General features: G+C 44.1%; 1 protein-coding gene across 6 annotated transcripts; it reads right to left on the bottom strand.

Annotated features, from left to right (window-relative positions):
* Positions 1-1681: 1681 nt before the first annotated feature.
* On the bottom strand, positions 1682-25169 carry ZNF786 (zinc finger protein 786). Of its 6 annotated transcripts, none has more exons than XR_015161956.1 (5): positions 25005-25169; positions 20547-20673; positions 16664-16816; positions 12651-14549; positions 1682-1787 (listed from the first exon to the last, which is right to left on the bottom strand). XR_015161956.1 is itself a non-coding variant. In XM_086395092.1 (5 exons), the coding sequence occupies exon 5, from the start codon at positions 13939-13941 to the stop codon at positions 12715-12717; it is 1227 nt and encodes a 408-aa protein (XP_086251218.1). In that variant the 5' UTR covers positions 13942-14549; positions 16664-16816; positions 20400-20464; positions 20547-20673; positions 25005-25169; the 3' UTR covers positions 12291-12714. The 6 variants fall into 6 exon arrangements, 4 of the variants coding, with proteins under 4 accessions (XP_086251218.1, XP_086251219.1, XP_086251217.1 ...); XR_015161955.1 differs by lacking the exon at positions 1682-1787 and adding an exon at positions 8389-8452; XM_086395092.1 differs by lacking the exon at positions 1682-1787 and adding an exon at positions 20400-20464 and having other exon boundaries at positions 12291-14549.
* Positions 25170-27477: the final 2308 nt, after the last annotated feature.

Genomic DNA, 27477 nt, shown 5'->3' with positions numbered 1-27477 from the left:
TGGCCACCATTTCTCACTGCTCTGCACTGTAAGAATTCTTAAGATGATGTTTTAAGACCCAAACTCAGAATATTTTGAGGATTTTTTGATATGGACCAATTTTAAAGTATTTATTGAATTTGTTACAGTATTGCTTCTGTTTTAATGTTTTGGCTTTTTGGCCTCAAGGCATGTGGAATTTTAATTCCCCAATCAGAGTTTGAACCCTCACCCCCTGCACTGGAGGCTGAAGTCTTAACTACTGGACCACCAGGGGAAGGCCCAAACTGAGATTATTTTAGTATTCAAGTTTTATTGTCACTAAATGTTAGAAATTCCAGACATTTGGGAGCTATAACTAAAAAGACCTATGCCCTTGTGGAAATTAAATAGTAAAACTTAAACACAGAATACTTTTATATTAGAAGCAAAAAATATTCACTGTGTTTGCTGTGAAAGGTTAGAAGTAGAGGTTCTGGGGTCAGACTACATGGTCTTGAGTTTAGACCCTACCAACTTTATTTACTCATTCCATATGTATTGAGTGACAAGTGATTTTCAGTGTGCAGACTTACACATATATTGTCATCAGTTCAGTTCAGTCGCTCAGTTGTGTCTGACTCTTTGTGACCCCATTGAGCGCAGCACACGAGGCTTCCCTGTCCATCACCAACTTTCAGAGTCTACTCAAACTCATGTCTGTCATGTTGGTGATGCCAGCCAACCGTCTCATCTTCTGTCATCCCCTTCTCCCCCTGCCTTCAATCTTTCCCAGCATCAGGGTCTTTTCCAGTGAATTAGTTCTTCACATCCAGGTGACCAAAGTATTGGAGCTTCAGCTTCAGCATCAGTCCTTCCAATAAATATTCAGGACTGATTTCCTTTAGGATGACTGGCTGGATCTCCCTGCAGTCCAAGGGACTCTCAAGAGTCTTCTCCTACACCACAGTTCAAAAGCATCAATTCTTCGGCGCTCAGCTTTCTTCACAGTCCAACTCTCACATTCATACATGACCACTGGAAAAAACACAGCTCTGACTAGACAGCCCTTTGTTGGTAAAGTATTGTCTCTGCTTTTTAATATGCTGTCTAGGTTGGCCATAGCTTTTCTTCCAAGGAGCAAGCGTCTTTTAATTTCATGGCTGCAGTCACCACTGCAGTGATTTTGGAGCCCCCAAAATAAAGTCTCTTACTATTTCCATTGTTTCCCCATCTATTTGCCATGAAGTGATGGGACTGGATGCCATGATCTTAGTTTTCTGAATGTTGAGCTTTAAGCCAACTTTTTCACTCTCCTCTTTCACTTTCATCAAGAGGCTCTTTAGTTCTTCTTCACTTTCTGCCATAAGGGTGGTATCATCTGCATGTCTGAGGTTATTGATATTTCTCCCGGCAATCTTGATTCAAGCTTGTGCTTCATCCAGCCCTGCATTTCGCATGATGTACTCTGCATAGATGTTAAATAAGCAGGGTGACAATATACAGACTTGACATACTCCTTTCCCAATTTGGAACCAGTCCGTTGTTCCATGTCCGGTACTGTTACTTCTTAACCTGCATACAGATTTCTCAGGAGGCAGTTAAGGTGGTCTGGTATTCCCATCTCTTGAAGAATTTTCCACAGTTTGTTGTGATCCACACAGTCAAAGGCTTTGGTGTAGTCAATGAAACAGAAGTAGATGTTTTTCTGGAATTCTCTTGCTTTTTCGATGATCCAACGGATGTTGGCAATTTGATCTCTTGTTCCTCTGCCTTTTCTAAATCCAGCTTGAACATCTGGAAGTTCTCGATTCATGTACTGTTGAAGCCTAGCAATTGGAGAATTTTGAGCACTGCTTTACTAGTGTGTGAGATGAGTGCGATTGTGCAGCAGTTTGAACATTCTTTGGCATACCTTTGAGATCCCACATGCCAGGGAGCAACTAAGCCCATGTGCCCACCATTACTAAGCCTGTGGTATAGAGTCCAGTAACTGCAACTACTCGGAGAAGACAATGGCACCCCACTCCAGTACTCTTGCCTGGAAAATCCCATGGACGGAGGAGCCTGGTAGGCTGCAGTCCATGGGGTCGCTAAGAGTCGGTCACAAGTGAGCGACTTCACTTTCACTTTTCACTTTCATGCATTGGAGAAGGAAATGGCAACCCACTCCAGTGTTGTTGTCTGGAGAATCCCAGGGACGGGGGAGCCTGGTGGGCTGCCGTCTATGGGGTCGCACAGAGTCGGACACGACTAAAGCGACTTAGCAGTAGCAGCAGCAACTGCAACTACTAAGCCCTCACACCACAACTGCTGAAGCCTGTGCACCCTAGAGCCTGTGAAATTACAAAAATACAAAACAGACAAAAAGGATTCAATGAAGAATTTGGGACTTTCCTGGTGGTCCAGTGGCCAAGACTCCCCACTCCCAATGCAGGGGGCCCAGGTTTGCCACAACTAACAGCTGATATGCTGCCACCAAAGAAGATCTCACAGTGCCGCAAGGAAGACCCTGTGCAGCCAAATAAGTTGGTATTTTTAACTTAAAAAAGAATTCAGTGAAGAATTTTAAGAGGGAGAATGCCATGGAGTTGTATTCATTTTATAAAGATCACTCTGGTGGGCACGTGGCAGTGGAAACCGACTGGAGTCAGGAACACCAGGTAGGAGGCGGTCTCCTGCTAACCCAGGTGAGAGATGGTGGTGGTAGCTGGGATGAAGAAAAATAGTAATATTAAAGTGATAACGAAGATGTGTAAAAATTGGTGACTGACCAAGATGTAAAGGGGAGGGGAATGAAGAGACACTAGCGCAGCTGGTGGTGCCTTTCAATGAGATGAGGAACAAACAGGAGGAATGTGTGACTGGCAGGCAGGGACAAGCGGAGGGGTGAAACCAGCAATGACTTCAGTCTGGGGTGTGTTGAGTTAATGATGCCTGAGGCATCCAAGAAGAGATATACAGTGAGTGTATATGTGGGTTTGGAGCTTAGGAGAAATACGAGTATATGATGGGCAAGTGAAGTGTGAATGGACGAAATCAGCCATGGAGAGGGTGTTGAGGGAGAAGAAAGTGGAACATGCAAGTCTGGGAAGCAACATTCAAGGGATTGTCCGAGGACACAAGGAGGTAAGAGTGATCATTTTGCTATGAAGGAAAATTTTCATGAGAGAACAAAAAGACAAGGAACAACAACAATGTATATTAGTTTTTCAACAGAGAAAAATACCTTTTTCAACAGAGAAAAGTACCTCACTTTTCATGAAGTATTTAAAAATAGTAATACATGTTATTTGTGGAATATTTGGAAAGTACAGGAAGGAATAAAGAAATATCAGAAGGAAAAAAATTCCAAAGATTACTTCTGTGAATTTTGTGGTTTATCACCAATCTTTTTCTGTCAGTGTGCATATATAATAAACACACCCACATTTTCTTTTACAAACTGAGATACTATGAATCCAGTCTTGGATGCTGTTTGTTTTCTTTTTCCATTAACGTTATATTTGAAGCATTTCCCCACTTTCATTGGTACTTTAAATAATTGGATAGAAAGAAAAATAGGTATTTTTTTTTTGAAAAGGAAAACCATTTTAGAGAAAAATAGGAGAAAAAAATCTTCCTTTTAAAGGTAAAGCCTACTCTGACTTAAGGTATACCACCTTGTCCTTGATACTATGCTGAATATCCATCTGAGCTAACGTGTCAGTAACAGAACAGAAAACCCAGATGAGTAGTTTTTTCTTACTTTTAAAAAAATTTGGCTGCACTGGGTCTTAGTTGCAGCAGGCAGGACCTTTTAGCTGTGGCACTTGGGATCTTCAGTCAAGGCAAGTGAACTTGTTGAGGCAGGTGGGATATAGTTTCCTGAGCTGGGCTCCCTGTGTTGGAAGCACAGAGTCTTAGCCACTGGACTACCAGAGAAGTCCCAGAAAACCCAAATGAGATGATCATTTTTAGTGAGGGGAAGGCTTTGGACTGTGGCAAAGCTAGATTTGCACCCTGTAACTGGATGCATAAGTGTAATACCTATTGGGGACTTTCCAGGTGGCTCTAGTGGTACCTAGGCTTCCCTGGTAGCTTGGATGGTAAAGCGTCTGCCTACAATGCAGGAGACCCAGGTTCGATCCCTGGGTCGGGAAGATCCCCTGGAGAAGGAAATGGCAACCCACTCCAGTATTCATGCCTGGAAAATCCCATGGACCAAGGAGCCTGGTGGGCTACGGTCCATGGGCTCGCAAAGAGTCGGACATGACTGAGCGACTTTTCTTCTTCTTCTTCTAGTGGTAAAGAACCTGCCTGCCAACACAGAAGACGTGAGAGTTGCAGGTTCAGTCCCTGGGTAGGGAAGATCTCCTAGAGAAGGGGATGGCAACCCACTCCGGTATTCTTGCCTGGAGAATCCCATAGACAGAGGAGCCTGGTGGGCTACAGTCAATAGGATGGCAAAGAGTTGGACACGACTGAAGCAATTTAGCACACATGTACACACACCACCAGATAAGATGCAATGAGATAAACACAGCATCACATCTTGGCTAACTCTCAGAAGGCAAATAAACTGAACATAATCATGAAGATACATCAGGTACACCCAGATTGAGGGACAGTCTACAAAATAACTGCCCTGTAACCTTGAGAAGTATCAAGGCCTTTACAGCCTAAGTTTGTCTTTTTTTCTAGAAACTTACTGAGGGCTGAAAACAAGCAAGTTGCAACATCTGAATTTTTTTTCTTCCTGACAACTCCCTAATGCTCCATATTAGTATGCACATGGTCTAAGTCCCAAGGCACTAGAGATGACAGCTACTACCTAACAAAGACTGTCACCTTCTCAGACCAGGACACTCATTACTCCTTTTACTCTACTTTTGCTATGCAGCCAAATCCAAATTTTAGGATCAGTTACACACAAACCCCCATCCTGTTAACAATTTCTATGTCTTTTAGGACTCTCCATTTTGTAAGAGAAAATGCAATTCCAAGACGTTTTAAACGATAAGGAGATGTTACTGGTTCACACCTGTGAAGAATCAGGGACAGAATAAGCTTAGGAACTGCCTAATACAGAGCTCAAACAATGTTACCAGGATGAAGTTTCCTGATCTCTCAGTTCTGCTTCCATGTGTTGGTTCAGCATTTCTTAGGGCTGCCTCCTTCCTCATTCATATCCATCAGGAAGGAGAGTGTTTTTTCCCCCATGTAAATCATTCTCAAAGGATGAGGTAGTTATAACACAATTCTCAAACAGCAAAAGTATGGGTAGTTTTCTCCTCTCAAAGATGGCATATTCTACCTTTAACATCAGCACCATCAGCATGAGAACTCTAAGTGGATGATTTTCAGTCCAGTTACACTCTTTCACCACTATGTGGATGACTCAATCACTGCTGAATCTTCAACTGCAAAAGTGACTTGACTAAAAATATATGTGACTTTAAAAGACACTGGATGGGTAGGTCAAGTTTGTTGTCTTGTTAAAGGCTGACCAAGTAGCAAACAGAAAGTACGGATGACTTGCTGAGACTTGCTTATCCTTTGATTTCATGAATTACTCTCAAATTTTCAACAAAACACCTCATGTCTACAGAGATCAGTCTCCTCCATACCTCTCATCACACACATGTGAAATTCATTTTGCTGCTTATCCAGATTCTCTTACTCCTGTGCTCAGAAATAGATTACCATGTCATCAAAGGGCACTGCCACCTGGACCCCCAAACACATTTCTTTCTGTCTCAGTAATGTTTAAAAGCCTTCTACCTTTGTTTTTATCAGGCAGGAAGTTATGACATACATCTTGAGAAGCCAGACATGCAAAATGGGCAAGGCTTGCATGACCAGAAAGAGCTTGTGATGGTTTTTCTGGTCGTCTTTCCAAAATTTAATGTTTGTTGCAAACAAAGCAGATTTATACCCTGACAGAGGCGGAACATTCAACATACAGGCCCTTGTTTTACAGGAACAGTTACGGGGGGCAGGGGATTCATAAAGAAGTCAGTCACTGGAACTGCCAGAGACACTCATTTCTGACTGGAGAAACACAACTGAAACAAAGAGTTTGATTCAATAAAAAGGACATTTGAGTGCGTCGCCTAAGACACGTCACGTAAGTACCTATAGTATGGCAGAGTTGTGTAAATGTGTTTAAAAGAAAAAGTGTGATAAAGGACACACAGAACTGTCTTCAACATCTCCTGTGAGAAATCTGAAACACATTTATGTTTCTAAGAAAGTTACATTTACAGAAACTTCTACAATTGGTAGTCTGACTCCACTAAAATGAAATTTAAACTGAAAACTGACCATTTGCCCCGAGAGCACGTTAGGAATGTCAGAAAGAAATGATAAATCATCCACGATCTTTTCAAGACCATTTGCATAATAAAATCAAAACCCCAATTTCCCCAGAAGATGACAAAGGGGAATAAGGAAAATGCCCTCTAGCTTCCTGACAACTTGAAATATGTGAAACAGAAGCTTAATTAAGCAGCCCCAGCCCAAGAGAAACAATACTGTCGGTATTAATATTTACTAAAGGAAAGAAGCCCCAATAAATATTAAATATGTATTGAAGGGAAGGGAGGAGAGCACAGAACTGGAACTCTACAAACAGGCTATATTCTCAATCATGAGCTATGTGACCTGGGGCAAGTTGCTTCAACCTCTCCGTAACTCCCTTTACTCATCTCTAAAATGAGGGAGTTGGGTTATGATCTCTAAAGGTTCTATTCTAAATATCATTTTTTGTGTGTGTTAGTGTAAAAGACAGTAAGAAACTGTCCTGTTCCTTGAGAAATATTAGTTTCGATTTAAACTAAGTGTCTGGAACCTGAGTTACTGTCACCCCTGGGGATCTTTGAAAGATTTGAAACTAAAATAAGACTTGCAACCATCATTATCGTTTTCTAAAGAACTGCACTCCCTACAATTGCAATGTATTAACAGTATTACACTACATGCCCCCATGGGACCTCTTTCCCTTTCTCAGCCGTAATTCCTTCAGCTCTCTCTCCCACGCTGTATCTTTACCAACAGTACTCCAGCGCACAAACTGAGCTTCAGAGAAACAGGAACATTCAGAAAGCCCTGGACTGACTGTCAAGTCAGTGACTATGCATAGGCCTCTTCCATTCATTGATTCAACAAGTATTTCCAGCTGGGGTCACACATCACATGGGTAACAAAGATTTTTAAAAATTACTTCTCTGCTGCAAGGAACTTAAGTGTACACGGCTGAGAGCATGGATTTCCCTGCACAGCCCCCTCTGGGCAACACACAATCTCGGCTAAAGCTGCAGGTTTCAGTCAGTTCGAGCATCCAGGACCGCGCCTCCTCCTGGCCGGCTCCCGCCGGAGCAGGCTTTTACTCCAGCGACGGCGCACTGACCCCTCTGCCAGGCCGAGCGGTTACTGCTCCCAACTGACACCTGCAGTCTGGGTAGCCCGAGATCCGAAACATGGCCGCTGAGCCAACCACCGGCGTGGTGCCGGGCGGTATTCCAGATCTCTGCGGGACGCAGGGTTCCCTTTCCCAAGGCACCGCCGCTACTGCCGCTGAGAACCAGGCTCTAGCGGCCGCTGGGCGGAGGGGAGAGGGGGTCCTGCGCCCCTCCGCCTTTCTGGTCTGGCTTAGGGCCTGGGATCCCACAGCGCCGCCTACAGGCAGGAGGAGCCAAGAATCTCCAGAGACATCCTCGTAGCGAGGCGCCTTCAGCTACCTGTTCAGTCGCTAAATGCTGTCCAGCTCTTTGCGACCCCAGAGACTGCAGCACGCCAAGCTTCCCTGTCCTTCATTATCTTCCGAGTTTGCTCAAATTCATGTCCATTGAGTCGGTGATGCTATCTAACCATCCCATCCTCTGCTGCCCCTTCCCCTTTGGCCTTCAGTCTTTCCCAGTATCTGAGTCTTTTCCATTGAGTGGCTCATTGAATCAGGTGGCCAAAGTACTGGAGTTTCAGCTTTAGCATCAGTCCGTCCAGTGAATATCCAGGGTTGATTTCCTTTAGGATTAACTGGCTTGATCTCCTTGTAGTCCAAGGGACTCTCAAGAGTCTTCTCCAGCACCACGATTCCAAAGCATCAATTCTTTGGCAGGGTTCAGCCTTCTTTATGGCCCAACTCTCACGTATCTACGTGACTACTGGAAAAACCCTAGCTTTGGACCTTTGTTGGTTAAGTGATGTCTGCTTTTTAATAACACCATCTAGGTTTGTCATAGTTTTCTAAGGAGCAAGCATCTTCTAATTTCATGGCCTGCAGTCACCATCTGCAGTGATTCTGGAGCCCAAGAAAATAAGATTTATCCCTGCTTCCGCTTTTCCCCCTTCTGTTTGCCGCAAAGTGATGTTAACAGATGTCATGATCTTAGTTTTTTTCATCCTGATGTTCATCCAGTAGGTGTCCATGACTCCCAGGATGTCTTGACTGGGAGTGCTAAAATTTAATTAAACTCTGGCCTCTTTCTCCTTTGATAATTACACAAGGTTGGACCTAAAATGGACAGGCATATAAATCAGGGAGGTGCATCATGTGTAAGGTTGTCCTTTTTCTGCCTCAACTTTTAGTACTCCAAACTACTCCTTCTTGTCTGTGAAAAAAACTAATCAGTAGTTGACCTCATAGAAGACACAGACATTTTTATTTGAACCAACCTGAGGATTATGACAATGGAGACAGTCCTTCAGAGAGCTCTGAAGTCTGTTTCACCTGTCAGAAGTCAAAACACAGTTATACAGGTTTTTGAAACAAAGGGTTATACATCAAAGTACTGTAATGAGAGTTTATATATAGTCCAACAAGGCAACTAGTGGGTTACTGTGACCCCTTTGAGGACAGAGAAAAGAATATTAACTCCTGGGGCGTTACACTGCTGGTGCCAGGAGGAAACTGGCCAGTAGGTACTCCTGTGTCCTCTAAGGGGATCTAGTTAGTGTGTAACGCAGGTGCACAATGCACACTAGAGGGGGGAGAAATCGCAGAGGGAGACTTTTCTCTTTCGGCTACGCTGCATGGCATGTGGGACCTTAGTTTCCTGACCAGATCATCCTGAGCAGTGGAAGCTCAGAGATCTAACCAGTGGATGGCTAGGAAGTCCCCAGGGCAGAGAGACAATTTTATGTTTAAAAACTTTCTTGCCCTGTCTTAAAAATAACTATTTCATCACCCTCTTCAGGCTTTCCAGGTGGGTCAGTGATAAAGAGTTTGCCTGTCAATACAGGAGATGCAGGATCAATCCCCCTGGAGTAGGAAATGGCAACCATCCCCAGTACTCTTGCCTGGAAAATTCCATGGATGGAGGAGCCTGCTGGGCTACAGTCCATGGGGCCTTAAAGAGTCAGACACAACTTAGTGACTAACCACCACCACCACCACCAACTGGTTATCTAGCTGATTCTCTCAGATGTTTCAGGTATATAATCATACAATGCATTCCATAATGTTAATAGCTCAGCAGTGATCTTGATTTTAATGGGAAAAAATGTTTAAACCACTCTGTGACTTTAATATGATCATTGTTGGGCAGTCATATTTATTATTCCTTTGTGTGCTGTGTGTGCTTAGTTGCTGTCATGTCCGACTCTTTGGGACCCTATGTTCTGTAGCCCGCCAGGCTCCTCTGTCCATGGGGATTCTCCAGGCAAGAGTACTAGAGTGGGTTGTCATGCCCTCCTCCAGGTGATCTTACCAACCCAGGGATCAAACCCAGGTCTCCCACATTGCAGGTGGATTCTTAACTGTCTGAGTTACCAGAGAAGCTCAAGAATACTAGAGTGGGCAGCCTATCCCTTCTCCAAGGGAACTTCCCACCCAGGGATTGAACCAGGGTCTCCTGCGTTGCAGGCAGAGTCTTTATCAGCTGAGCTACCCAGGAAGCCCATTCCTTTGTAGAAGACAGAACTTTTCTTTTTTTGGAAGTCACAGATTCCACCAGATTGTGGTAGCATTGATTTTTTAAGAAATTTTGGGTAAGAAAGGAAGAGAAGTTTTAGAAACTTGTGCTTAAAATAATACCTTCATTCCCAGAAATCCCTCAATTCTTTAGACACCACTCTGGTATCTTTTTCATTTGTAATGTGGGCAACCTGGAGTACTTGGGTTTAGCTGGGTGGTGCCCTTTTTCTCAACTTCCTCCACAACACTTCCAGTTTCTAATAAGATTCAAACACTGGATCTTTTACTGCCTCTGAGATCCTCCAATTCTGTACATATTTAAGATCTACTTAGTCGTGCCAGGTCTTCGTTGTGGCACACAGATCTTTGATGCTCACTGTGGCATGCAGGAGCTTTGGCTGTGGCATGCAACTTCTTAGCTGCAGCATGTGGGATCTAGTTCCCTGACCAGGGGTTGAACTGAGGCCCCCTGCATTGGGATTGTGGAGTCTCAGCCACTGGACCACCAGGGAAGTCCCAGGTCAAACCAGTTGTAACAGGCAGTATGTGAGAACACCAAATCGGAGGCCCTGGCCTTCGGTCTCCCTCAAAGCCTCTACCTTATCACATCCTCCTCCTTCCCTTTCCCCACTGGGACCCTCCTCCTCCTGTTCCTCCTGCTCCCTCATCATGGGCCCTCATCTGTATCAGGGCCCCTGACCCTTCTTTCCTCCTGCTTGTGAGGCTGGCTGCCCCGTGATCACCACTGAGATAACCATGTATCTCTAGTGATTATGTGTGTGCTCAGTTGAGACTAAGTCTAACTCTTTTCCAATCCCATGGACAGGCTCCTGTCCATGGGATTTTCCAGGCAGGAAGACTGGAGTGGGTTGCCATTTATTCCTCCAGGGGATCTTCCTGACCCAGGTACTGAACTGGCGTCTTCTGCACTGGCAGGCAGATTCTTTACCACTGATCCATCTGAGAATCCCATAAATCTGGGTAAATCATATCACTTCTTAATATTATCTAATATTATGTAATATCTAACAAATTTGTTAGTGTCTGTCACATAGGAGAGTGAGCTAAAATCAAAGATTTATTCTGATTTGAAGTTCTATTTTGTCACTTAAAACTGAAGGCCTTCGTCCTCTGATACTCTCATTATTAACAGACTAAGGGCTACTTGGCTGGAGCCAGGGCTATCCTTCAGTAATGTTTTCCAAAGTTGAGTCCTGCAGAACTCTTATGTCTACAGATCACAGTGTTGGGGTAGGGGGGAGATGGGGGAGAAAGGAATCCCATGATCAAACAAATTCAGAATATTATAATACATAATGTCTTCCTCTTGAGAGTCATAGATTGTGTGTGTGTAGGAGGGAACTGTTTAACTTATTTAAAGTAATCAGCCATGTAATTCTTTTTTCCCAGAATATCTTTGGATGCAGTGTTTCAGAGAAAAAAATCAACTACGAACCATTGCTTTTTTTTTTTTTTTTTTCCTTCTTTTTCTTGGCAGCGCCTCAAAGCTTGTGGGATTTGAGGCTAGTTCCCCCACCAGGGATTGATTTGGGGCCACGGCAGCGAGAGCGCATGGAATCCTACTGAACCACCAAGAGATTCTCAACCTCTCAATCGTTGCTTTATAGTAATGTCTATTACAGTCTAAAGATGTTTCATTTTCTGTCATCCTGCAGAATTGCAGGTCAGCCATTCTCTTACGTGAAACATGAACCCTCTAAAGTCAGGAATTCTTTGGATGGAGTACAACTCTCTCCCTGAGGTATAAACATTCTGTTCTCATGCAACCTGCACCGAATGTGACAAATGGGGTGTTTTCCTGTATTTCTATTTGTATTATGTTACTTTGAACGTTTGCTTGAAAACTCTCTACGCAGAACTGTTGTTGCCTGTCATGCTTCCTGCTTAGCTTTATTACTTTGTCTTAACTCAAGACTTTAGTCATCTGCCTAGAAAGTCACTCCTGGAAATCTTGTTCACTCTCAGTTGCAAACAACATCTGTGTTCTGGAACTCCCAAACCTACCCCCTGTCTCTATCTCTTATATAAGTTCTAATCTGGGGGAGGGGGAGGTAAACGAGGAGTCTGAGATTAATATATACAGCAAAAAGAACCTAACAGCACAGGAACTATACTCAATATTTTGTAGTAACTAATAAGGGAAAAGAATCTAAAAAAAAATAGACACACACACATATATGTCTATGTATAACTGAACCACTTTGCTGTACACCTGAAACTAACACACTGTAAATCAACTACACTCCATCTGAAAACAAAAAACAAACTCTAGTCCCATATAACTTATCACCTTCAGTTTTTTCTTCAACCCAGCTTAACCAAAATTTTCTTAAATCATCTTTTCCTTAAGGGTAACTATGCATAATCACTGTGGAACCTGCTATGACACTTCAGCATTCACATCGACACACCCCAATTCAGAGAACTCATTTTATTGCTATTAGCTTCAAATAAATGAATCAAACCAAACTCAGTATCATTTCAGACCTGCAACAGAATTCACTGGATTGAAGCCCCTGCTTATGTTCATACTATGAAGAGAAGAGCTGACATTTAACAGTCACCCCATGCTTTTGAGAACAGTACTGGAGGGCTTTCCCGTTGCCTAATTCAAGTCAGGATTTCAGAGTTAGCTTATTAGCATGTGGTGGGAAAATGACCCCATAAGATGGTGGGAAGAATAGATTAAAAAAATATTAATAGCTGGTGATGTTTTAAATGAGAGAATCTTCGTGGTTTCTCCTATTCCTAACTCGCATCCCATTCTTGCTCTTACCAGATGTGGGGTTCGGCTGTGGCTTCCCAGGCAACACCGATTCTGCTGACTGCTTTGGGTGCCCTCAACTCCAGTCGGCCTCGATCATCTCAAACAGCTGGCTGAGCCTTTTCTTAACGTCAGGCTCTCTGCGGACACGGCAGGATTTCGTGTGCACTCGCACGTGTTCGGCCAGTTTCGACTTGTAAATGAAGCCCTTGCCGCAGTCCGCACAGGCGAACGGACGGTCGGGCCGGTGGATGCGCTGGTGCCGGAGCATGTGGCCCCTTTCCCGGAAGTTTTTGTCGCACTCAGGGCAGCGGAAAGGCCTCTCCCCGGTGTGCAGGCCTTGGTGGCTGAGCAGCTGCGCCTTCAAGCGGAAGCGCTTGTCACACTGTGGACACTGGAAGGGCTTCTCGCCTGTGTGCGTCCGGACATGCTCCACGAGCTTGGACTGTTTGGCGAAGCCCTTGCCGCATTCACAGGAGAAGGGCATCGGGCCTCCGTGCAGCAGCTGGTGCGCCTTCAGGTCGGCCTTCACGCGGTAGCTCTTACCGCAGTCGGGGCACGGGAAGGGCCTCTCACCCGTGTGCAGGCGCCGGTGGCTCCGCAGCTGCCCCTGGAGGCGGAAGCGGCGGCCGCAGTCCGCACAGCTGAAGGGCCGCTCGCCGCTGTGCACGCGGAAGTGCTCAGCCAGCTTGGACGGCCGCGTGAAGCCCCGGCCGCACTCCGCGCACTGGAAGGGCCGCTCGCGGCTGTGCGTGCGCTCGTGTGCCTTCAGGATGCCCTTGAGGCGGAAGCTCTTGCCGCATTCGGCACAGCAGAAGGGCCGCTCGCCGCTGTGCACCCGCAGGTGCTCGCGCAGCTTGCACGGATGGGCGAAGCCGCGGCCGCACTCGTCACACGCCAGCGGCCTCTCACCTCCGTGCCGCAGCCCGTGGGCCCGCAGCGCGCTCCTCAGGCGAAAGCCTAGGCCGCACTCCGGGCCTGTGCAGGGCGGCTCATGCGAGGGCGGCTGCCGGTGGAGCCGCAGCCGCCCACGTTGGCGGAAGGCCCGACCACACTCAGCGCACAGGCAGGGCCGCTCCGCGCGGTGCACGTGAGTGTGGTCGGAGAGCCTGCACCGCTGGGAGGGTCGCCGGCTGCACGCACCATAGGAGGACGGTCTCTCCCCTCCGGGGCCAGGCTTGAGGGCCTCCGGCCCCCCAGCCCAGCGGCCACACTTCTGACCAGCTAGGTTCGAGCTCGGAGGGAGCTCGTCCTGCTCAGAGGCCGCCCCGGCGCCCTCTCCCGGGGAGACTGGCCTCTCCATGCCCGGGGGGCCCCGGGAGGCACCCTCGTCGCAACCGGGGTATGGAGACGGCCTTGGCGGTGTCACACGGTGGCCACACGTTTCTTCACTTTCCAGGCCCAGCGGGCGGCTCTCCTCAGCCCGGACCGCCAGGGGGCTAAGCAAGTGCGGTTTCCGGCGGAAGCCCCGCCCACATCCCGGGCAGCGGAAGTGAGTCTGGCTCCGAAGCTGCTGTGCCTCGGGTTGTTTGCTGAGTTGCTTCCAGGCCTTCGAGTGGCTCCCCTGGTGCCACTCTAAGAGGTCCTCATTCCAAAAGCTTTCCCCACAGAAGGCACAGGACTGCTGGAGGCCCTCCCCTGAGGCGGTTTTCTGGAAGCCTGGGATACCCAGGGCCCTGGGGCTGGCGATTTTATCTCTTTGGGTGGGTTCCCTGGAGCTGTGGACTGCTGGGAGTAGAGCCCAAGTGTTAGGTCTCTGTGGGTTCACGAGGGCGACGGCTTGGTCAGGCCTGAAAGAAACATCTTCACTTTTTTCTGATAAGGGTTCACAGGAACGGTGGCTCTGAAGAGGATCTACTTGGAAATAGTAATGAGCTTCTTCTGAACTCACAGCTTGTTGGTTTCCTAAAACTGAAAACAAGATTCAGTCAGTGTCCCAGCCTATGTCATGGCTAAGGCTTTTGTGGCCAGAAGCGGTAATCTGAGGTGGCCCAGGAGCCCAACTTTGACCGAACTAAACCAGCAGCTCCTTTCAGTGGCAGTCAGTTTCATGACCAGGAGAATCATGAGCCCTAGTTTAGGACTAAACTGAACAGACCTATCTTAGAATACTAAAAAAAGGACACTTAGGTCACAAGCGTAGGGCCTAGTCTCTGGCATCAGACTGGGTTCAAATCCAGTCTTTTCACTGTGCTGCCTTTGTCAAGCTAATCTCCAGCTTCAGTTCCTTTTCCTGTTAGAAATGGAAACAGCAATATATAACTGTTATGAGGACTGTATGAGTTAATGTGTGTAAAGTGCTTAATGTGGGCTTGGGATGCTGCAGGTACTCTGTAAATGTTCACCATTATTATGACCTGGGGACCACCAGTCTTGTCCTATTTGGATGTGCAGACATTCCTGGTTCAAAAAATAATGACGGTACTGTTCCTGGCAGCATTAAGCCCTGACTAACACTATGGTTGGGATTCCCGAGTGGCTCAGTGGTGACGAACCCGCTTACCAACACGGGAGATGTAGGTTTGATCCCTGGGTAGGGATCTCCTTCCTGGAGAAGGAAATGACAACCCATTCCATGGTTCTTGCTTGGAAAATCTCATGGACAGAGGTGCGCTACAGTCCTCAGGGTCACAAAAAAGTCAGACACAGCGTAGAGACTACACACCACCACTATGGTCGCGTGTAACCCGTGAGCTGCCCTAAGACCAGCTGCTTCTCCCTCCTCACCTCTATTCCTATCAATCTTGTAAAAAGGTTTCTTAGAAGAACTGATAACAGATGGTAAAAAGTGAAATAATTTGTGAGTAAAACTCTACTCTCCTGAAAGAGGCAGCTAAAAAGTAAACTATTGACAAGATTTCTTGGAATGATATTCCCACTTGATTTTCTCTTTCCTTACTCTGTTAAAGAATCTGCCTGCAATGCAGAAGACCCCAGTTCAATTCCTTGGTCAGGAAGACCCACTGGCGAAGGGATAGGCTACCCACTCCAGTATTCTTGGGCTTCCTGCATGGCTCAGCTGGTAAAGAATCTGCTTGCAATGCAAGAGACCTGGGTTCAGTCCCTGGGTTGGAAAGATCCCCTGCAGAAGGGAAAGGCTACCCACTCCAGTATTCTGGCCTGGAGAATTCCATGGACTATATAGTCCACGGGGTTGCAAAGAGTCGGACATGACTAAGTGACTCACTTTTTCCTTGCTCTAATACTGACTGTTAAGAATCCAAAAATCTTAGACTTTCTTATCATGACAAGAAACAAAGGAGTTGCTGATTCCCCCTGCCTGAAGAATAGCGCGTATTTGCTGAACTCTTTACTGTGTTGCCAGATATCATTTTAACAATCTACATATATGCTGCTACTGCTAAGTCACTTCAGTCGTGTCCGACTCTGTGCGACCCCATAGACGGTACCCCACCAGGCTCCCCCGTCCCTGGGATTCTCCAGGCCAAAACACTGGAGTGGGTTGCCATTTCCTTTTCCAATGCATGAAAGTGAAAAGTGAAAGTGAAGTTGGGCCCGACCCTCAGCGACCCCATGGACTGTAGCCTACCAGGCTCCTCCGTCCATGGGATTTTCCAGGCAAGAGTACTGGAGTGGGGTGCCATTGCCTTCTCCATCTACATATATAAACTCATTTAATCCGACTCTTTGTGACCCCGTGTACTATATAGTCCGTGGAATTCTCCAGGCCAGAATACTGGAGTGGGTAGCCATTCCCTTCTCCAGGGTATCTTCCCAACCCAGGGATCAAACCCTGGTCTCCCACATTGCAGGTGATTCTTTACCATCTGAGCCACCAAAAGAGGATGAATAACTGGCCCAGGTTACCTGGAAAAGGCAGGACCCAGACTCAGGATGCAGAACCCATAATCCTAGCTACTGTGCTTTACTGCCTTTCTCTGGAATATACCAGATGTTAAGCCTCAGTTCAGTCAAACAGGAAGGCACCACCAAAGAAATGGAACTAAGAAACATGAATGTGATGTCTTAAGGACAGAGCCTTAAGAAATCATCTTAAAACTCACCTGAAAATGGCTGTCCCTCAATAAGTGGATCAAAATGCAAATCAGCAGCAGAGCAAATTATGTTTCTTGATTCCTGTGATTCTCCCCATTTCTTAAAGAGTTCTCTCCCCTGCTCAATCCAGGATATTAGTTCTGGTTTGGGAAGTCCATTATCTGTACAGAAAAGTCAGAAAAAGTAGTTTGGTTTCCTTAAGCACTAAATTTAGAAGCACAGTAAGTTGTTTTTAAATTTCCTAAATCTACTCCTGGTAAAATATATGAGAAGAGATGTTTGAAAAATAGAGTATAGGTTTACACAAAGAGAAGCAAAACTGCCCACATTTTGTAACACTGCTTCCTAACTGACTGGGACCTTTAGATGAGTTGTATGTTTAATTTTGTTTTGGTCCTTGTAGAGCTAGCAATGCTGCATTCTGTCATGGGTTTATTAAAACTTACCAGTAGTGTGCTTTGAGAATGCTGGAACAACACCTGAGACAACTGGCAATATCTTGGGAATACAGCGTAAACAAAAATAAGAGCAAGAAGGACTATTCCAGGAAATTTCAATGTACCTAGCTTCAGCTAAAACATTCTCTGAGGAGTACTTTCGGTAACATTACAATCACAACCTAAAACACAGTAGACTTCTGCTAGAATAGAAGGGGTTGCAATGAATGAACAGATGAAAATAGTTACAAAATTCTCTAATATATGACCCTAGTCCCCTGGAAGAAAAGTTTACTCTATTTTCAAGTAAAACTTTCTTTCAATTATATTTAAAAGAACCAAAAGTATGCTTCATGGGTTGCTAAAGAGAGATTAACAGAAGGTCCAGATCAGAGAAAGAGGATAAGCTGGGTAATGCCTTAGGGATAAAATGTCAGAGAGTAATCATGTACATGTGGAAACTGAGCACACTGTGCCAGATTCCTCACTAGCCCTCTGAAATCTGACTTCAACCCCAAATTAATTCCAAGGCTCCTTTCATGATAAAAGGAATCACTATCTTTTATTCAAATCCAAATACCTATTCTCAATCTTCATCTGGGTTGAACTCTCTGCATCTTTTAAAATAAAACCATCTTCCTAAAAAAAAATAAGAAAACAAATCCATGTATAACCATGTCAAAAAGAATAAAATACTACGAATAAATTTAATAAAAAAATAAGATACAATAAAAATCATAAAATGTTGAAAGTAATTCTAAAAAGTCCTAAATAAATGAAATGGTATGAATTGGAAGACTTAGTATTGTTAAGATGACAATATTCTCCAAACCCCATCTGCTTTTTCTTTTTTGGTAGAAACTGACAAACTGATGGTAAAGCAATGGTAATTAAAACAGTGTGGTATTGGCATAAGGCTAGACATAGAGATCGAAGAAGCAGAATTCAGAATCCAGAAATAAACTGCCATTTTTATGGTGAACTAGTTTTCCAAAAGGCTGTCAAGATAATTCAATGGGGGAAAAGAAGGCTTTCCAAAGAACGGTGTTGGGACAACTGGATATTTATATGCAGAAGAAGTTGGATTCCTACCTCACACCGTGTAAAAAAAATTAACACAAAATGGATCAAAGAAGGGGAATAAAAAGGATCAAAGACCTAAATATAAGCACTAAAACTATAAAATTCTTAGAAGAAAACATAGGAGTGAATCTTTATGACTTTGGATTTGGCAATGGTTTCTTAGATATGACACCAAAAGCTCAAGGGGAATAAAAAGGATCAAAGACCTAAATATAAGCACTAAAACTATAAAATTCTTAGAAGAAAACATAGGAGTGAATCTTTATGACTTTGGATTTGGCAATGGTTTCTTAGATATGACACCAAAAGCTCAAGAAACAAAAGAAAAAAATAAACTGGACTTCATCAAAACTTAAAACTTCTGTGCTTCAAGGACACAATCAAAAACAGACAACCCAAGAACCAGAGGAAATAGGCGCAAATCACATATGTGATGTGGGTCTAGTATTCAGAAGAAATAGAGAGCTCTCGTATCTCAACAGTAAAAAAAAAAAAAAAAAACTTTAAAAATGGGCCAACTATTAATATTTTAATAAACATTTCTCCAAAGAAGATATACAATGAAAAGATGCTCAACATGATTAACCATTTAGGAAATGCAAACCAAACACACAATGATACACCACTTCACATCATTTGATCTTGATGCTTGAACATTTCTTTTTGGGTGGCACAGTAATCATGACTGGATTATTTTTCTTTCTCTATAGATTCAATTAACTGGTAACAATGAAAATAATGTAATATCTTGGATTAATGTTTTAGAAATACTCCATAGAAACTAGAAAGCTTGATTATGGTAATAAGACAGAATGTAAGTATCAGAAATGCTGCAATATAAAAGAAGTGGTCTGGCTGGCAGGTGTTGGCAGGAGAAGCAGAGGGAATATAGGAGAACTAATTACCTTATCTTTATAGACTGAAGGGATCAAGAGATATCAAGTTGATGAAACATGATCTAGAAGTTTATCATTTAAATTATAAAGGTAGCAAATAGAGGCACTAAAAAACTATCAAAATTTGAGAAGATGATAGAAGAAGGATAGTACACAGTAAGGAGTTAAGGCTGTCTAGATGACACCACCCTTATGGCAGAAAGTGAAGAGGAACTAAAAAGCCTCTTGATGAAAGTGAAAGTGGAGAGTGAAAAAGTTGGCTTAAAGCTCAACATTCAGAAAACAAAGATCATAGCATCTGGTCCCATCACTTCATGGGAAATAGATGGAGAAACAGTGGAAACAGTGTCAGATTTTATTTTTTGGGGCTCCAAAATCACTGCAGATGGTGACTGCAGCCATGAAATTAAAAGACGCTTACTCCTTGGAAGAAAAGTTATGACCAACCTAGATAGCATATTCAAAAGCAGAGACATTACTTTGCCAACAAAGGTCCGTCTAGTCAAGGCTATGGTTTTTCCTGTGGTCATGTATGGATGTGAGAGTTGGACTGTGAAGAAAGCTGAGCGCCAAAGAATTGATGCTTTTGAACTGTGGTATTGGAGAAGACTCTTGAGAGTCCCATGGACTGCAAGGAGATCCAACCAGTCCATTCTGAAGGAGATCAGTCCTGGGTGTCCTCTGGAAGGAGTGATGCTAAAGCTGAAACTCCAGTACTTTGGCCACCTCATGTGAAGAGTTGACTCATTGGAAAAGACTCTGATGCTGGGAGGGATTGGGGGCAGGAGGAGAAGGGGACGACAGAGGATGACATGGCTGGATGGCATCACCGATTCGATGGACGTAAGTTTGAGTGAACTCCAGGAGTTGGTGATGGACAGGGAGGCCTGGCGTGCTGCAATTCATGGGGTCGCAAAGAGTCGGACACGACTGAGCGACTGAACTGAACTGAGGCATATGGACACCACTGTAAAAGCTGACAGGAACATCATCCTGGAGGAGGAACTGGCAACCCACTCCAGTATTCTTGCCTGGAAAATCCCATGAACAGAGGCGTCTAGCTACAGTCCATGGGGTCGCAGAGCTGGACACAACTGACCACAGCACACACACACACAGAGGAACATCATAGGTTAAAGATACACAGGGTAGTTTATGGATATGCATAAGGCATGTGTCCATGTGGAAAATCATGGCAACCTCTGAGCACACGGTGATTAAAAGTCCTGACGTGTATTTAGTCATCTCTGACCATGTTATATTACACACTGTCGTAAGTATTCTCATGCAGCAACATCTACCCTTGAGTAAGGGTTAGCAATACTTACAGATATTAATGAAAGTCTCTGGGTAAAAGTGCCTTTTTGAGTTAATTTCTGAGAAACCTGGCGAACTGAGAAACAGGAGTTATCGAGTGACTGAGACCCCTAACAGGAGCCAGTTCCATGCATTAGCCAGAGTTAAAGACTTCTTACCTAGAGAAAGGAGAATCTCATAATTGGCTCTCATTACTTGCTTGTAAAGCTCCTTCTGCCATGCCTCTAGATTCTGCCATTCTTGCTCTGAGAAATAAATGGCCACATCCTCAAAAGTCAGAGGTAACTGAAATTATAGACATGATACATATACAGTCATCAGTTCAGTCGCTCAGTCGTGTCCGACTCTTTGCGACCCCATGGACTACAGCACACCAGGCTTATACAGTCATTATTGCTTCAAAACCCCACTGCCTTGTCATCAATTTAAGAATTTCATAGTGTAGTGTTTTTGTCTGTTAGGCAGCTTCTCCCTTGGGAACAGCTCCTCCCCTACTCCCGTCGTGTGGTTCTGTTTGGTGACCACAATCACCCCTTCCACTTTTTTTCTCTATGCTTCACCCAGCTACGAATGCATATGTATAGAATGGAATTCTTTCATTTTTCCTTTAAACAAAAATGGGAACAAATCACTGTATAACTTCTTTCAGTGTCATCTTCCTGAAAAGTGAAAGTGAAGTCGCCCAGCCGTGTCCGACTCTTTGTGACCCCATGGACTGTAGCCTACCAAGCTCCTCTGTCCATGGGATTTTCCAGGCAATAGTACTGGAGTGGATTGTCATTTTCTTTTCAGGGGATCTTCCCGACCCAGGGATCGAACCCAGTCTCCCGCATTGTAGAGAGACGCTTTACCGTCTGAGCCACCAGGAAAGTACTAGGTCAATTTATATAGGCAAAATCAGGTTTTTCTAAATTGCATTATTCATGGGTACACATACCCCACTGATGATACGTATTTTCCATTTCCTTTATAAATTACCAACAATGCTCTGATATGCTTCTTTATATATGAGTGGTTTTACTTCTGCAGGAAAAGGCTAAAAATGAGAACTACTAAATCAAAGGATAGAAACACCTTCTATTTACGAGATATCACTAGATGGCCTTCCCAAAAGAATGCAGCACTTAACCCTTGCCAATAAAGAGAGACATTTTTTTAAAGAGCCCCTTTAGAATGCCTTGTAGGGCCCACTTTAAAAATAAAATTTAGTTATCTGTTTGTGGCTGTGCTGGGTCTTGGTTGCCGAGTGGGCTTTTTCTCTCGCTGCGGTGAACGGGAGCTATTCTCTAGTTGTGGTGCTTGGCCCTCTCATCGTGGTGGCTTCTTCGCTGTGGCGCACAGGCTCTAGGGTGCAGACTTCAGTAGTTGTGGTTCCTGAGATCTACAGTGAAGGCTCAACAGCTGTGGCGCACTGGCTTAGTTGCTCCGTGGCATGTGGGATCTTCCTGGACCAGGGATTGAACCTGTGTCTCCTGCATTGTCAGGTGGATTCTCTACCACTGAGTCACCAGGCAAGTCCAAAGGTGTAAAGGTTCTTCACACCTTTGCCAGCACAGATGTTCTTAAACTTTGCTTGTTTATTTATTGGCGTATGTGACAGGTAAAAAATTTTATTTCATTGTTTTAATTTGCATTCGTGAGACTTTGCAACCTCATTTCATATTTGGGGGGGTTCCCCACATATCTTTGCACATGCTTGCTCTCATCCTTGGCTCAACATTTTAGTGGGCTTTTATAATCTGAATTAACTTTCTTACATTAGGGTTAACAGATGACTTAAAAGACTTTCCCTATTCTAAAATTATAAAAGATATTCTGAAATCTTCATAATGTTTTTTATGACTTTATTAGAATGAAATCTTTTTCCATCTGGGACTTATTTTTATATGTATCGTAACAAGAAGGGACAGAATTCTTTTTCCAAAGAGATATTCAGCTGTCACAAAACATACTGACTAGTCTGTTTACCACGGATTTGGGATCATTTTTTCATAAACTAGTTTTCCATTTATACTTGGTTATATTTTTGTTCCACTGGTGATTCTGTGTATTCTTGCTGCGATACTGCACTGTTTAGTTCTTACATTTTTATCAAATTATTTGCCATTTAAAGGGATATGGCCATCTACCACCACCTAGATCCTGATCTTTTAATTGGAGGATACTTGCTTTACAATGTTGTGTTGATTTCTGCTGTACAACATTACAAGTCAGTCATATATACATATGTGTGTGTGTGTATACATATATGTGTGTATGTATGTACACACTCCCATTCCATTGAGCCTCACTCTCATTACCTCCTTTTTTTAAAAGGAAATTGTCATGACTTTTCTTGTCTGTTTTCTCTTTTAAATAAACAGAGAAAATATTTTGTCAAAGTTATACAAATACTATTGGGATTCTGATGGGAATATACTAAATACGTGAATTTTTATTGAACTGGATCTCTAAATTATGAGATCTTCCCATCCAGAAACATATCTTTCATTTACCTAGATTTTTTGTGTTAGTAAAATTTAATGTTTTCTTTGTACAGATCTTATATAAGTCTTGCCAGATTCATTCCTAGGAATTTGAGAGTTCTGGTTGCTACTGTGAGAACTGAACCGAGTAGGAATATACAAAGTGCACACATGCATCCCCTTAACACCGTCTAGCTGCCTTAGATTACCCTGTGGTGAGCCCTACCTATTCCCACTTGGTGTGACAACCTTCCCTCTGAGTCCAGATAATGCTCCTTCACTACTTTACACTAATTCTAAAGCTACACCCCTTCTAATACCCACTTTTACAAGCAAACTTCAGATCAAGGAGTAATTTCGACTTCCAAGTCTTATTATTTAAGGAATACATTTCATCAGGCTAAAGTACTTCCTCTGATGTGTCTGGGCAAAGTAAATAGAAAATCTAGAAAAAATTTATCCTTCGAGGTGCCACAAAGAACATTCATGATTCATGAAAAGAAGTCAAAATATCGACATTAACAGGAGTTTGGAAGAAGTTGACTCCAACCATCATAGATAACATTGAGGGGTTTGAGATTTCAGCAGAGGCAGTAACTGCAGATGTGATGGACGTAGCAAGAGAACTAGGATTCAGAGTGGAGGCGAAGGTGTGACTGAACTGCTGCAAACTCGTGATAAAATTTTAACAAATGAGGAGAGGCTTCTTATGGATGAGCAGACAGTGGTTTCTCCAGATGGAATCTACTCCTGCAGAAGATGCCATTTAGATTGTTAAAATGACAAGAAAGGATTTAGAATATCATAAACTTAGCTGATAAAGCAGTGGCAAGGTTCAAGAGGACTGACTCTAATTTTGAAAGTGCTACTTCAGGTGAAATGCTATTAAACAGCATTACATGCTACAGAGAACTCATACCTGGGAGGAAGAGTCAATCCATCCCCCAAACTGCACTGCTATCTTATTTTAAGAAATTGCCAGTCACGCCAACCTTCAGTAACTACCACCCTGATCAGTCAGCATCCATCAACATGGAGCAAGACCCTCCAACAGCAGTAAGATTACAACTTCCTAGAGGCTCAGATGATGGTGAGGACTTTTAGCCATAGAGTATTTTTAATTAAGGGTTGTACGTTGCTTTTTAAGACATAATGCTGCTGGAAACTCAACAGACTATAGTGTAAACATAATTTTTATACATTGTGGGAAACAAAAAAAAGAAAAAGACTTCTTTTATTGTGATATTTGCTTTATTGCAGTAGTTCTAAAACCAAACCCAAAATATCCCTGAGGTATGCCTGCATCTGTAATTTTCACTATAAATGTGTTGCATATCTTTTGCATATTTAGGAATTACAGTTTTTGCTGAGATTATTTATTATATTTTTCGGTCTTTTTTGTTGTTGCTATGTTTTGTTTTGCTAAGGTCTTTAACAATACCTTAAAAGTAATCATCTTATGAGTTCATTTAGTAATCAGCTATAGCCTTATGAAATGTATTTCTTAAGCAGTAAGACTTGAAAGACGAAATTACTCCTCCATCTGAAACTTGCTTGTGGAACTCGGTGTAAAAACGCTCAATACGTAAGCTTATAAAACACAGGAAGACATAAAACCTCAATTTCAACGAAACACTAAATAAAATAATGTATATCCTACTTAGGTCTTTATATTCGACTTCTATTCTTTCCAACGTGTCCTCCTTCCTTCTTAACACACTTCAACACATTAGGGTTTAATTTTGACCTTGCCAGCTATCATTTCAACCATTCATAATCTAAACTTTAAAAAATATTTATTCTAAATTCGGTAACTTATAATGTAAAAACCGACTTAACTTTAACACCCAGCGCTCGCCCCACACGAATTTTGATCCCTTCCCTCATCTGGCCCCATCACTCACGGGCTCCCATGGCCCAGACTCTGCAGTTTCTCGGTCGGCTTTGTTCAGGGTTGGCCACGGGGGAGCGGAGGTCACCGGCTCGGTCCAGGGTCCAGTCCCCACACCATGCGCCTAGCGCGAGCCTCACCCCGCCCACCAGTCCGCGTCTGCCGCGCGAGGACCCCAGGACGCTGACCCACCGAGCCGGAACCCGCGGACCCTCCCCGCGCCTGGGTCTGGGCGTCCGCGCGGGGGGAGCCCGTCTTACCGGAGCCGACTCGGCCATGGGCTCTGGCGGTCCCACCAGGAGCCCGGTGGCACCGGGCTACCGCCAAGCCAAGCTCCAGGCGGCCCCGCGGCACCTCCCCCGCGGCGGCCTCGCGCCCCGCTCCGACCCGCAGGCCCGGCCCGGGCGCGGTGCACGCTGGAACTCGCGGGCACCTCCGCCCCACAGCGCCCCCTGCGGCCGGGAGGAACGGGCGCCGCCCATTCTGTGCGGACCTGGCATCTGGTGCAAGCTGGATGACCAGTCCTGGCAGTGTGTTGGGAGAGTCAGGGGAGGGAGACCGAGACGAAAAGGGTGTGCGGTGGGGGAAATGCAACGTCAACTGCAAATGGAAGGAGAGGAGACTTGCTCTTTAATGAGACGGAGACAATGAGAATTAGTGCAGGGGTTTGATTCCTCGCCAAAGCCTTCCTTAGTCAAGGATTAGTTTCAGGGGGTCATCTGTGAAGTGGTCCCAGGAATCAAGTGAAGGAGGTGAGAAATCAAGGGGGATTAACGAGCAGGTCTCCCCTGCGGGCAACTGGGAGTCCATCTTGCTGGGGACTCAGGGTGCAGGCCACTCCTGAGAACAGTTCTCCCAAGGGAAAGGAGGCTCGGTATTCATCCTCAGGATGTCAGGCCGGGGCAAGGCATCACTGACCCCATGAACTTAAAGTAGGAACACGACTCATAGTCTGTAAAATCCAGGAAAAGGTCTATAACCTAAATATGAAATGGATCTTAAATTTGCTCTGCCTTTCACTTTTAAATGGAGTATAATCTATAAAAATATTGAATCACAGTGCTGTGCACCTGAAGCTAATATAATATTGTAAATCAACTGTGCCCGCGTCTGTGTGTGTGTGTGCTCAGTCACTAAGATGTGCCCGACTCTTTGTGACCCCATGGACTCTAGTCTGCCAGGCTCCTCTGTCCATTGAACTTTCCAGACAAGAATACTGGAGTGGGTTGCTATTTCCTTCTCCAGGGGATCTTCCTAACCCAGGGATTGGACCCGCATCTCCTGCATCCTGCGTTGGCAGGTGGGTTCTTTACTACTGAACCACTTGGAAAGCCCAAAGCAACTGTTCCTATCAGTTCAGTTCAGTCCTTCAGGTGTGCCTGACTCTGCGACCCCATGGACTGCAGCAAGCCAGGCTTCCCTGTCTATCACCAATTCCCAGAGCTTGCTGAAACTCATGTCCATCAAATCAGTAATGCCATCAACCATCCCGTCTTCAATAAGATGAAATGAGACTGTCCTTCCCTTCTCCTCCTGCCTTCAGTCTTTCCCAGCATCAGGGTCTTTTAATGTCAGCCCTTCCCATCAGGTGGCCAAAGTATTGGAGTTTCAGCTTCAGCATCAGTCCTTCCAATGAATATTCAGGATTGATTTCCTTTAGGATTGACTGGTTTGATCTCCTTGCAGCCCAAGGGACTCTCAAGAGTCTTCTCCAACACCACAGTTCAAAAACATCAGTTCTTCTTTATGGTCCAACTCTCACCATAAATCAATTGTAGTTAATTGAAAAAAAAGATTTAAAACTTTTTCCATCGAAAAACATCATAGAGAAAACTATGTCACAGATTGAGAAAAAAATACTTGCAACACGGAATAGCATATAAATACATATAAATAACTGCTAAAAATCATAAACTACCCTAGAGGAAAATGTGCAAAATTCACGGAAAAGAAAAAAAAATGAGTAGGCAATAAATGCACCACAATGTTCCATCTCATCATTAGTCAGGCAAATGCAATATGTTTATGAAGATGTGCATATCCTGTCATCTGGCAATTCTTATCTCAGGGCTATTTTTGCACATATACACAAGAGCCATATCCTAGGATCTCTAAAGGACCATTATTTTTAAAGTAAAAACAGGAAAATAATTTAGATGTCCAATCACCCAGAGGATCGATATCTTATGGGTTGGTTTTTTTTTTTTTCCCTATACTCTGAAAACTAGCAGCACAAATGAATAGTATTAACATAATGCTGGGTGAAAAAACATGTTAGAGATTACACACAGTATGGTCCCATTTACAAAGACTTTAGGACATATAGAACACTATATATTATTTATCAGTAATATATATACAGGAAAATGATGAAGATCTGTTCAGGAATAAGCACCCAATTTGGGATAGTGGTGACTGATAGGGACTGGGGCGGAGGAGGAGTGCTGAAGAGGTGGTAGCAGAAACCAGAGCTGGTCACACGGGTGCTCCGTTAGTTTCACTAATGCCTTACATCTTAAGTTGGGCCAAGGGCACAGAGGCAAACATCCTTTACACCCTTTAAATAGCTTGAATGTTTAAGGTGCATTTACATAAACTGATCAAGTTACTGGGGTTTCCCAGGTGGTGCAGTGGTAAAGAATCCACCTGCTAATGCAGGAGATTCGGGTTCGACTCCTGGTTTGGGAAAGGTCTCCTGGAGAAGGAAATGGCAACCCACTCCAGTATTCTTGC

This window comes from Bos grunniens, chromosome 4, assembly GCF_055505025.1.
Source record: "Bos grunniens cultivar Pamir isolate PY7600 chromosome 4, Bosgru_T2T1.0, whole genome shotgun sequence".
NCBI classification, from domain to species: Eukaryota; Metazoa; Chordata; class Mammalia; order Artiodactyla; family Bovidae; genus Bos; species Bos grunniens.
Note: the sequence above shows the minus strand (reverse complement) of the source record. Positions and strands in the feature narration are given on the sequence as shown.

Excerpts from the sequence above, each read along its gene's own strand:
- ZNF786 (XM_086395090.1), bottom strand. Across the intron at positions 16,817-20,546 it reads TGAGATTCTCCTTTCTCTAG|ATAATGGACTTCCCAAACCA; the intron begins GTAAGAAGTCTT and ends TTTTCTGTACAG. Across the intron at positions 14,550-16,663 it reads TGAGGGACAGCCATTTTCAG|TTTTAGGAAACCAACAAGCT; the intron begins GTGAGTTTTAAG and ends TCTTGTTTTCAG.